Genomic DNA, 13,121 nt, shown 5'->3' with positions numbered 1-13,121 from the left:
ATTATACTGTCTGGAGGCCACTGTGGGACATTATAGTGTTTGCAAGTGGGCATTATACTGTGTTGGGGGAAAGGGGGTGCAATACCGTGGGCCCCCCAAGTGAAAAGTTTTCTGGGAGGCCCGGTCTTTGCTAGTTACGCCCCTGTCTGAACTCTATGCCAGTAAGAAATCAACATTCTCCACACATGAAATCATGATAAGTACTTTTCTCTCTATGCCCAGTGACCCCCATTGACCTCCTACAGGCCTTAGCCTTAATCATACCTGGTGTCTAGATATTCACCTGCCCAGTTTCCAACAATATTACCTTTAACAGAAAGATGAACTTATGTGCTTATCACATGCTAAACTTCCTATTATCTACCTGCATTGCAGGATTCCAATAACAGTGAGGAAATAATCGGATTTATTGGTCCAGACAGTTGATCTTGACCCATACCTGGTTAAGCAATTATTACACAAGACACAAAACCTTAAAATATAAAAAAAAATCCTTTATTTTAAATTAATGTCACAAATATAAATGTCACATATTTGTACAACATATTTGTGCATTTGTTCAAATTAAAAAATAAATTTGCTACTATTCTTTATATACACAATTTACATAATATTATCAAATAAGCAATGCACAGAAGATTCTGTATCAGAAAATAAGTTCATTCACAACATAGTGATCCCATTTCTTCATTTGAAAATCGCTGTGCACATAGACAACAATGAACCAATTGCTTATGCTATAGATCTTTATATCTGACTACAAGATGTCTGATCTTTTGTCTAAAACCATTGTGAGTTATGTAAAGATGTGTGCCAAGTGTGAGTAAATGTGTAGTACAGTGAATGTAAATTTCAACATGGCGAAGGAAACTATAATTACAAAATTAAGACTTAAAGGGGATGTCTCATGAGGTCACAGGGGGTGAAGCCACCACTGCAGGGAAAATATCTAGATATGTGATGAGACAACCCCTTTAATTTTTAAATTGAACACGTTAAGTCCACTAGACATACACACCATTTAGTATGTAACACTGATACAAATGCTCCTATATCTAGCATTCTACAAATTTGCAACATTTATACAAATTTGCAATAAATTACTGTTATATTTAAGCCTACAAAACACACCTACAAATCTACAGGGAGAAAGAGGTGACATAATCATATATCTTGTATCATTACATGTAGTATACAAATAAATAACTAGGCTGAGATAAGGGATACAAAGCTACAGATACAAGGTGACATTCATTGCATACAGCTAGTTATACTCTCTCAACAAATATTCAGTCAACAGCTATTCCTCCTGACTGCACTATCTACATACACACTTGGTTCAGCTAAGTGTGCATGTGTTGTCAATAGAAAGAAGGGAGTAAGCCATTGTCAGTCACCTTTGGTGAGAGCTTATCTCCCTTAAGGACAAAAGGATCAGTTGTTGAAATTCAACATGTCCAAATGTTCCTTTTCTAATTTCCTCAGTCAGGAGAGGGTCAGGAGATTTCCATGGGGCATAGGACAGTTTGCTGGCTTTGCTGAAATTGCTGTTTTTGGCCACCTTTTCTCTTGTGTGCATGGTGGCATTATTCTGGTTTTGTGATACATTTATCAGGGTGCAAAGGTTGCATTTCCACATAGACTTTGGTGCTTAAGAGGGTCCAAAAGCCAAAGTACTACATACTGAATAATACTGAAGGGAGCTGTGATGGTGTTTTATGTGGACTCTTACCCTTCGTTCACATCTGCGTTCTGTATTCCATTCGGGCAGTCCGCACAGGGACCCCCCAAACTGAATACCGAACGCAACTGCAAGACTATAATGGGGTCCGTGAGCTTTCCGCACGCTGCCTGCACTAATCATGCGGACAGGAAAGTAAATTGTGAACTACTCTCCTGTCGACATGTTCCCTGCGGAGGTCTGGCGGCAAGCACACGTACCCCATTATAGTCTATGGGATCCATGTGTTTTTACTTCACACCGCTTGCAGTTGCGTTTGGTAGTCCGTTCGGGGAGTCCTCATGTGGACTCCCCCAGACGGAATACCAACGCAGATGTCAACGAAGGGTTACTCTCTTATGTGGTCTCTTAAGATATGAATGTGACTATTTCTTCATTATGAAACCTACACAGTGTGAAGTCATTGGCTCGTGACCCTTAGAAGGTGGGACTTTGTAAAGATATTGCGCCCTGGCCCATAAGATTAAAGTGGCTCCTTTCTTTCAAAGTATCCTATAGCAGCACCATTGCCACAAGCACTATATAGCAGTCATCATTGTCTCAGTTAAGTATAATACCTAAAACAGTGTCATATAATAATAATAGTAACTGACTGCAAAAATAGTAATTGTGGTCAGAATTGTATCTTCATAAAACTGAGCTGTCCGTACTTGTAAAATATAGTTTTTGTCATTCATTGCATACTCAAGTAGTACTGCATGTAACATTACCTTCACACAACAGCAACAGTCAGTGATAGATTATTCAGTTCAGGAAATTGGATTTCTATAGCTCATGCGCTTGTTTATATTATGGCGACGTTTTGTACAGATATCTCTGTCTACTTCTCTGGCATGGTTCAATGGATGCCATATTACAGGAATTATCAGAATCATTGATAATGTGTCAGAAACCCAGCCATGGTATCCACATTGTGGTCATATTGTCTTCTTGTACAGGAACACAGAAGTAAGCAGGCATAGTGCATGTACAAGATATTCTGGTCATAATAAGGAAATTATGGCTGGATTTCTGACAAGAGCTACACAATCGACAGTTCCTGCATATAAGGGTTGGTTCACATCTGCGTTGGTATTCCATCCAGGGGAGTCCACACACGAATCCCCATAGACTATAATGGGGTCCGTGTGCTTACCGCCAGATCTCCGCACAGAACATGCAGACAGGAAAGTAGTTCACAATCTACTTTCCTATCCACATGATTCATGCGGGCAGTGCACGGCAAGCACACGGACCCCATTATAGTCTATGGGGTTCATGTGCTTTCACTGCACACCTTTTGCAATTGTGTTTGGTATTCCGTTCGGGGGTCCCCATGCGGACTCCCCAAACAGATTACCAAATGCAGATGTGAAGAAAGGGTAAGGCCTACAAAAGACACTGCCATCAGATTATTAGAAAAAGTCTTTGAAAAGTTTCCAAAAATTACAATTATATATATTTGCAAATATGGTTATGTTATAGGAAAACACCCTGTGAGGGTCTATTTACTCCGTGTGAATGGACCCTAAAAGTTCATTTTCCAGCTACAGCATGTGAATGCTATGAACCCCACCATAAGTATGTTTGCAAGTTTTCAGCGGCCAAGTACTCAGCAGTGTTAATGGTTTAGTAGCACGAAGTACATTGACACACTCCCTTTCACACATATGAATACAGATATGCGAAGAGAGTGTTGGACGTATTTGTCAGGCCCAGGTTGAATACGTGGGTGTAAGTCTGCGCTGAATATGTCGGTAGATAACTAGCACTGATATAAAACTTCTGCAGCTCTCTTAAAAATAACTAAGTTGAGGGCAATGTTGGCAATAGACTCAAGACAAATATTGTTTATTGCATTACTCACTAATATTAATATAATATGTAGCCCCTAGTCACATTTTACTATAGGAAATGTTAGCTGATAAGAATGCATTCTATTAAGGGTTAATCGCCCTTCCTTTTTGTTGTGGTTTTCAAGTAGGAATTGTAAAAGAAGCTGCAGAAAAGGATCAGGTAACTTATGTACATCACGGATGACCAGAAAATGTTCTCCGGAGTACTTGAGCATGTCCCACTTTGCCTCCACTTATACACCAGGACATTGACTACAATGCCCATTACCATTTGCAAGATCTGGGTGAAGGTGATGAACATGGCACAAGGGCGTGGCACGTGAATTCCGGCAGCACGTAGTGTATAATAAGAATACATGAAGGCATGGACAGTGTAGTTCATGGTCATGAACCAACCTCCTCCGGCTACTGTATCCTTATATGTGTACCACGTATAGAGCAGCACTGTAATATGGTGATACCAGTGAAGGAAGATAAGCTTTTGCTTCCGCAGCACAATGAACAAAGTGTCACCTGCAAAGAAAAAGAACGGTTATCAGAAAATTACATAAGGGGAAACAAGTTCATTCCTGCGTTACATATATGTTACACATAAGCATGTTTATATGTGCCATACAAATAACTCCTGAGAGGTAATATGGTCGTTGGTTAGTACTTATGGACCATAAAAGCCTTGTCAATGAACCAATGGTTGAAGGAGTGCTGGCCACTTCATGTATAACATAGGCGTGTAACTTACAAGTAAAGCCTTTGTTTAAATCCCTAAGATGGGGCTGTGTACATATAGTATATTATTACACGCAAACAACAGGGCGGTTTGTTAATAATGTGTTTACTGAGTGGCCTCTATAATAGCAGCTTGTAATCTAATCGTGAACATGTCTTAAACCAGTTTTCTTGTCCAACCGGAAAATCCAGGCATGTCGGGGGTCCGGTCAGGTGCCCAGTCCCATTCCATGCCTATAATCGAAGGGGCTCAGGTGACTACTACGGCCTATCACTGGCCTCAGCGATCACATGTTGGGTGCCCTCGATAAAGTGCAGGCTTCTATAGTATACAGAGTTCTGATCAGAACTATCTCAGGTTTCTATACAATGTTCTTCGATCACAACTACGTACAGGATAGTTCTTATAAAATCTACTGACCTTACAGTACAGAAAAATGGAAGAGATAACAAAAGTTTCTTAAATACAAAGAAAGTTCCTTTTTATTTCCTTGTTTCCTTTGATGGTAACAATGGACTTGGTTGGCTGGTTCTTCTACATTCCTCAAAAAGCTGGTTTGCTTTTGAGCCATGAAATCATAAAACACCTTCCATATTCGATATAAAGCAAACCATTCATATGATATCTCTGCAAAACTGCATTGCATCATCGCTTCCTAAGTTCTTAACTATTCATTTGGCCTATAAATTTTGTAGTGAGGGTGGTGACCATCATAGCTGCTTCCACTTTGGATACACATCTATGGAGGGAATTTGATCAAGATAACTGGCAAACTCCCGTATACAGTACGCGGGCTCTGACTAAAGCATGGACATACTGTATAGTCACCAGCATAACAGACTTTGCTCTGGAGTTTTGGTTCACCAGAGTTCAGCCTGACTGGGCTCTAGAAGTCATCCATTTTAACCTCAGAGATACTTGTTTTTCCATCAGCATATATTTTTGGAAAGAAAAATACGATTTGTAAGATTAAAAGAAAGTCTGATGGAAAAGAAAGTTTATCCCAACACTGAGGAAACATAAAACATGGACTTACCGAGCTCAGGAACTTTACTCACGACGAAGGCATAGGCCCAAAACTTGCTAACAGGCCCATTATAAAAACCACGGTCACAGACTGATTGCTTGAAACCACTGGAGAGGAGAAGGTTACCCATGTACCAGCCAGTGCGGATCGCCCCAATGATACTGAAAACAGAATAAAAACATCAACCATGCACATCACAAAATGTATTACACCAAAAATAAGCCTTAGGCCCTGGATAGCACACTGACTTAGCACATAGTGGTGTGTATGGGCCCTTAGGCTAAGACTGCATGTTGCCGAAAATGGCGGAAACAACACTACGTGTGTAGCCCCGGCAGTAAGCATTTTAGCCTAGGTGTGCAATACACTTGGTAATGATGATAAAGTCATTCGGGGATCTTGACATCATAGGCTGTAAGCAGTCAATAGTAGTTATGTCTGAGATACTATCTCCATTGTTGCAGAGAACATATGTTGTACTCTGAGAGACACAACGCCACTGAATTATTTACTTGTAGCCTTTATCTGAGAACAGTATAGTAAAATAATGAGTAGTCAAGCAGATAGTGTAGGTTTCCATTAGCTGCAACAAACAGGGCCGTCATTATACAGAACAAGACTCTCAAATAACACCAGGACTTTGTAAGAATGACTTGAAACAGGCTACACAGACTCTTCTGTACCTCTGTATACCTTCAATTTCTACAAAGGTTTTCTGTATTAATATCAGACGGAAACACATTTTGTATGTTCAGTTGCACTCTGTATATACAGGTAAAGTACTTGTTCCTATAAGCTTTGTATATCTCCATGTATACACCACCTGATAGACCCTAACTGGTGTGGAGGAGGATGGGAACAGTAATAGTTATGTTCACAATGGCTGTAGTCTCTATCAAACCCTCTGGCACTCCTCAGGGGCTGGTGCAGTGAAGGGGAGGTCTACCCTGTGGAAGATGGTAGTAGTGCTTCCTTCCCCTGGGGTACTTCCTGTGGTCTCTCTGTTTCTCCCTGAGCCGAATGGTGGTTAGAGTGTTCTTGATGTTGGTGGGTGGTGGGTTTAAGACTTGGAAAACAATGAAAGATGTAAACAACCTATGGCTTTACTGTTTTTTTTGGTGGATGACCAATTCGGATCTTCCATAACTATGGAGTCAGTGCCATAGCTATGAGGTCCATATTTACCCTCACACATGATTCTTCCAAACAACTTTCACAAAATGAGAAGACAGAATTCCCACTTCATGCAGAACGACACTCTATTGTTAGCCAAACCAGAGCAATCTAGTGCAACACGTCCTCATTCATACAGAGGGGTCAGGAGACTAAAAGTCTCCTCCCCCTTACTAGAATGTTCTAGGATGGGGAACCTATCGTCTGATTAATTACAACCCTAATACTTTACTCTTTTTAAAGTTATAGGACATCCTAAAAGATAATTATTTTGTATACATGTTAAAATACAAGAATACAGTAAGACTCTTGTTGGGAAATAAAATATCTCTGCCCTGTCGCAAGCTGACTACAAAGACAATCTATAGACAGCCGTCTATAGTTATTCTGTAGGGTACAGGGGCAGTAGTGAATCCATTATGCATATCTGATGAACAATGACCAGAAGGCGGCATTATCACATTGTTGTAGCACTGTAACGAACCACGGCCAAACATATTTATGAAACAACTCACCTGAATATTGCAAGGGTAAAGGACCAAAGCACCAAAGGTCTGCGAAGCTCAAACCTGTTCCTTTCTTTCATGACACGCTGGCCTCCAAATATCAGAGCAGCATATAGAAGTGAGAAAAAGAAGGACTTACTCCTGCAATAAGAAGAGGATTGCTTACAAACGTCAGCACGAAAAATAGAACTGGTCACTACTCAAGCAACACAAAATCAACAGCCTCACCTACAAAATGCTACATAAGTTCTGGCATTTTTCTATCATTTTCTCTCCTTTTTACTGCTGCTCTTAACAGAAACAGTACCACATCCATGCATAGGTTGTTTCCATAGGATGAGTTACCATACCAGACATGGCGTCTCCTTCCTGCTTTATCCACTTCTGGCTTTGGCTTAGAAAAGTGCATCAAAAACTGCAGTGACATTTTTCCAAACAATGCTATGTGTTGAAGAGGACTTTTCAACACTTCCATCAACTCCAGTTCTTTACATCTGTTAACAAGTGCTGCACCACTGACACCATCACAATTGCAGTTTTATTTTCTCCAGCTCCCACCATTCCTGAGCAATCAGAGTAGTTCATTTTGGTGCCTGATATGCTACATAGACTCTGCACTGTCAGGTGGGCAGTGACAGGCAGGAGCAGGATAAAGGTAGTGATTCAGAGCTCCAATCAGAGTCAGCCAGCGTCAGAGGTCAGAATCACTCCCCTTGTCTTCACCTGTCTGACACCGCCCATCTGACAGTACAGAGACTAAATAGCATGTCAGGCACCAAAATTAACAGTATTTATTGCTCAGGAATGGTGGGGTCTAGAGGAAAAATTTCAACTGTGACAGAATCAGGGAAGCATCACCTGTTAAATGATGCAAAGGGCTGTACTTGGCAGAGGTGGTACAAGGTCCCCTTTATATTCTCTCCTAGAGGTAATGATTCCCATCTTTAAATGCCTCTAGTTTCAGGACATTGAAGTGACAGCTGAGGTAATATGGGATCTTGATTCTTCTGATCACTGGGTTTCTTAATGGTGAGACCCCTGGCAATCAGACACTTAACTAAGCCTGTGGATAGCCAATAAGCTGTAATTCTGGGAAAACTCTTTTAGGCTGAATCCCAACATTGCAAAAAACACAGTGTTTTACAGTAATTGCAATTTGGATGGGATTCTGGCTAATCCCATCCAAATTGCAGAAAAAAATCTGCAGCAGAAAAGCTTAAAGTCTTTAAATTTCCAAATAATTTGACATGGCTTTGCTGCTGATCCTATTGAAATGACTGAGCATGAGCTGCAATGCCAAGCTGAGCTGTGCTAGGTAAGCAGAAAAGAGGCCACAGGTTAAACATTGCGACCGCTTCAATTTAATGACCAATCCTATGGCGATCTATGTCCCCTATATCCCAGAGAACCCCTTTAAATCAACCTATTTATTTTATCTATGCAGAATATGTGCATGACATTTGTATACAGAATTACAATACTAACAAACAGTTTTTATGCATGTACATATGTATAACTCTTATATACAGAAACTATTAGTCATATGGGAGTGTTCTGAAAATACTCAATTAGAAGCCCACAATAGAAGTGCAGATACTATAAGGTAAACTATGGGTGTGAGACTATTCATGGGCTGAAATGAATTTTATCAGATCAAGAAAGGAACACCTAGAAAAAAGCTGATGTCATGCATTGTTTTACAAGACTTACAATTTCTTTGTGTGTTTATGTATATGGCTTGAGGCTTCAATAGACAATATGGCTTGAGGCTTCAATAGATAATATTGCTTGATTTATAGTGTATTTTATTCCTTTATGTTTACTGATGTCTTGGACTGTATGCACAAGTAGGACTGAACAGAATATACTATTTTCTATTTATGGCTGAGGCTCCGTTGTATTTGTAAGGTAAGTCTGTAGTTGAAAAATGCCATACATAGTGCAATGTTACTGAAAACTGCTGATCACAACTACTACATCCTTATGGCTATATTGATGTGACTTGCATCACAAGTCATTTATTAGAAGTTCCAGGGCTTCCGCTCAAGTCTGTATGGTGCCAAAGATAGTACTTACTAGCAATGGGAATCTGCAAAAAAACTACCACTGATAATGTGTGTAAGCTGGAAGAATATGGGTTTACCGTAGGGGCTCACAGTATTCAATGGATACTGTACTATGAAACTGATCAGGGGTCATACATATGGTCAAATTGTCATCCATTCCCTATAGAAGCAAATAATACTGGTTGTCCAACCCCTTTAAATTGCAGCTCTGTGTACATAGTAGAAAGCAAATACGTAATAAAAAAAAATAAAATTGTGTCAATTATAAGAAAAAGTGCTTTATATAACATAAAAAGGAACTATCTGTAGCAGTGTTCCTCATTGAAATATAGCAAATACATGGCCGTCACCTGATATATACACTTGCACATCTCTATTATGTACATGTTCATACAGGCAAATAGACTGTAAAAAGAGAAATTAGTATTGCATTGTAGGAGAGACCTTTGTACCCGGAAGATGTATGCTAGAGAATATTCTAGAGCGTTCACTGTACTATGGGTGTGTGTGGAATCTGTCAGTCACCAGGTTCCTGAAAAATGTCACTTTCTCTGATGCCGTTGTCAGCAAATTAAAAGGTTACTGGGTTCTTACATTTTTCCTATGTTATAAAGGCAGTTTCTTGGATTACCAATATCTAAGACAGTGGTTATAACCTCTGACTGCTATAACACTACAGCACCCATGTTATAAGAAATGCTGGGAGTTAGTTGGTTATCCTTAGCTTGAGTTATATACCTTTCAGAGCTCAGACACACATTGACCCCCCTAAAGTTGAACCAAGACAGGAAAGTTAAAGCTCTTAACCAGTCAATTTTACCTTTATAGGCTATGTATTAGGGAATGAATGAATTACTTGAAAATATTTCCCACTGATCTCTTAAAATGCTGCACTGCATATATTACCGTAATAAATCATTCTATCCAAAACTGGCAGGAGAGATTGATTCAACCTTAGATTACATGGGCCTGTTCTTCTACCTTTGAAGCTAGTCTAAATGATCTTTCACACCCTTCCTTACACACCCATAGTTTCCCTATGTCTTATATGATGTGATGGGACAGTCATGCTGACTGCATGGCATTATGAATTGCAAGTTTTTCATGCAAAGAACAAAAAGAGCTACATATGTGGTCACCCAGCTTTTCCAGAGGCTTGAATGCCATTTTGGCTAGGTTATGCAAATATATTGGATATACAGTATAATTAGGGATACTTGTTTGCCATTTAGGACTGTATGGAAACTTGATGTCACTCCTTGTAGGTGCTATAATGGTGGTCATTATACTCACTATAGCTTATCTTTTTTTAGATAAGTTATATTTTTTTACAACCACAGTAGAAGTCATCCTGACGATGACTGTGACAGTGACTTTCAGTCTACGGCTTTAACCAAGTGCTGATATGGAGACACATTACTCTAAGATGTTCCCTCACACTGTGCTGACATGTGTAATATATATGGTACAGCTAGTGATATCACCCATAGATCTGTGGCACTCTCAATCAGACTTCAGTCACTAATGATCATCCTATCTGGGCAATGGCGTTTAGGAACTTAAAAAAACAGGAAACCCCATAGACATCCAATATAACATAAGACTTTTACTAGTACTGCAGGTAATCCTATTATTTAAAGGTTAACATGGTCAGTCATTAAATGACACATTTAGCTCTGCTACATATTGTTGTATTACATAGTTACATAGTAGATGAGGTTGGATGAAAACATCAGTCCATCAGGTCCAATCTATAACCCTACATTCCCCTACAGCGTTGATCCAGAGGAAGGCAAAAAAAAAACCCATTAGCACTTACAGAAGATATTTAGAGGATTCTGCATGGAAATACAAGGTTATGCCAATGTGTATAAACTTTAAGGCTTAGCACATAATTCTGAGGTCACTCACCAGTTCTCCTGCATCCATTGAATGGCTTCTTGGTCATCAAATCTTTTCTCAAAATCATATTCCTGCAGGAGAATGACTGAGCCGTTGTGCTCTTCCATTTCTACTGTGCAAATGAACACGAGTGTGCTCAGTCCTGTGCTACTCCTTCAATGAGATAGGACCAGTATAAGAAAAGCCTGTTTAACCGGTAACATCACTACATGCACCCGCCCCTGTACTAAGCTCAGCCTACACCTGCCTCACCTATAGCATCATGTGTAAAGATAAGACCCACTGCAGTTACAAAATCGTTAGGAATTACACAATACTGTCTACTGTATGGCCTTGAGCACATGTGAAGGATTGTCACATAATTGTCACATAGCCCTGGTGTGGTTGGCATCTACATTACTTCAGTACAATCTTGTACAGTGATATGACTGCTGATACTTACAGTTGCACAAATAAAGACAGAATGGAAAATAGCATTATGAAAGCATGCAGCACAATGAGCATGCTATAAGACATAGGATTATAAAACAGGCCCGGTTCACATCTACGTTCGGTATTCCATTTGGGGAGTCCGCTTGGGGACTGTCAGGCCTGCCAGGTTCTTGTCCAATTGGAAAATATACAGTAAGTGAGTTTAAGCATGCTTGAGAGAAGCACTAATAGTATAAGGGCAGACTAGATGGACCTAGGTTTCTTTGCAGATATGAACAATACATTAAAGAACATTTCCTGAACTTACAGCCTTAGGATAGGTCAGTAATATGAGATCGGAGGAGGCCTAATACCTGGCACCCCTACTGATCAGCAGCACTCTAGTAAGGAACATTCGTGCTTCATAGTCCTTGGTCATATGGCCTGTTTGCAGCTCATCACCAGTCATGTGAATGGGGCTGAGCTGCAGTTTCTATCCCAGCTGCTATAAATGTATGAGGTTGTACTTAATAATAAAACATTTATATGGCTCCAACATATTCAGCAGCACTTTACAAATCATAGGATTTATGTACAGACAGATGAGACATCACACAGTAATAAATTAATTTACACAATAGGATTGGAGGTCCTGCTCACTAGAGCTTACAATGAGGTTATTTCCGTATGAATCTGCACATTGGCTGGTGATGGCTCAATGTGCTTGTTCGTGCAGAGTTACACTCAAATAAAGACATCCGTTCCTGTGGTGGTGGTAGTGTGTGTGTGTGTGGGGGGGGGGGGGGGGATGAACAAAGGATGGTTAGTTTTTGGGAGTCTCAGTGCAGAAGGATTTACATTAAGAATTGTATTGTGATAGATCTGTCTGAAGAGAGGAGTGTTTAGGATCTGTTGAAGCTGTAGAAGTTGGGAGTTAATCTGATTGTTCAGGGTAGTTCATTCCAGAGAGGTGGTGCAACTCAGGAGCAATCTTGGAGATGGGTGTGGGAGGTTCTAATAATAGAAGATATTAGCCTTAGGTCATTGGCTGAATGCAGAACCTGGGTTGGTCGGTAGACAGAGGTGAAGGACGAAATGTAGGCAGGTGTAACACCATGTAGAACTTTGTGGATGAGGGGGATATGTTTATATTGTTTTCTATAGTGAATAGGCAGCCCGTGACTGACACAGACCGGATGCATTGGACTGATAGATGAGCCGGGTTGGTGCATTTAGGTCAGAATGAAGAGGGAGAATTTAATGATAGAATGACCAATAAATGGGAAGTTACAGTAGTTAAGTCGAGAGTTAATCGGGGTAACAATTAGAATTTTTGATATTTTGATGGTAAGGAAGTACTATGATGGTAAGTAATCATGTGAACTCTGTGGCCTCTTTAAACAGCTGATCCGTGAGGGTGCAAGGGGTAGGGCTTAAAGAGATCTGACCTATCCTCATACCTACCATATGTCTAGAGAACTCCGTTATAATGATCATAGATGAAATAATTATTAAATAGTTTGATCTTTAGCAATAATAATATAAAATCTATATGGCTATAAACATGTATGTACTAGAAACAATTCAATGCAATAGAAGTCTGCTACATGAGAAAACCAGTATTTGTGCACATGTGCCATCATATGGTGCTCTGTCATTTGTTACATATCTGAAATATTCACCTATGCCAATAACGTTTCCATTGGAGAATATCTCCTTATAAACATCTGATG

The 13,121-nt window shown here is 39.9% G+C and overlaps 1 protein-coding gene across 1 annotated transcript; it reads right to left on the bottom strand.

Annotated features, from left to right (window-relative positions):
* Window positions 1–3,380: 3,380 nt before the first annotated feature.
* Window positions 3,381–11,110, bottom strand: ELOVL3 (ELOVL fatty acid elongase 3). Its single transcript, XM_075258540.1, has 4 exons — window positions 10,987–11,110; window positions 7,019–7,150; window positions 5,340–5,491; window positions 3,381–4,089 (listed from the first exon to the last, which is right to left on the bottom strand). The coding sequence occupies exons 1-4, from the start codon at window positions 11,082–11,084 to the stop codon at window positions 3,668–3,670; spliced, it is 804 nt and encodes a 267-aa protein (XP_075114641.1). The 5' UTR covers window positions 11,085–11,110; the 3' UTR covers window positions 3,381–3,667.
* Between the last annotated feature and the right edge of the window lie 2,011 nt (window positions 11,111–13,121).

Source organism: Leptodactylus fuscus, chromosome 10 (assembly GCF_031893055.1).
Source record: "Leptodactylus fuscus isolate aLepFus1 chromosome 10, aLepFus1.hap2, whole genome shotgun sequence".
NCBI lineage: Eukaryota > Metazoa > Chordata > Amphibia > Anura > Leptodactylidae > Leptodactylus > Leptodactylus fuscus.
The sequence above is the reverse complement of the archived record's forward strand: the minus strand, read 5'-3'. Positions and strand labels throughout refer to the sequence as shown.

Excerpts from the sequence above, each read along its gene's own strand:
- ELOVL3 (XM_075258540.1), bottom strand. The coding sequence starts at position 11,084 with ATGGAAGAGCACAACGGCTCAGTCATTCTCCTGCAGGAATATGATTTT. Across the intron at positions 7,151-10,986 it reads CAATGGATGCAGGAGAACTG|GAGTAAGTCCTTCTTTTTCT; the intron begins GTGAGTGACCTC and ends TTCTTATTGCAG. Across the intron at positions 5,492-7,018 it reads TTTACCCTTGCAATATTCAG|TATCATTGGGGCGATCCGCA; the intron begins GTGAGTTGTTTC and ends TTCTGTTTTCAG.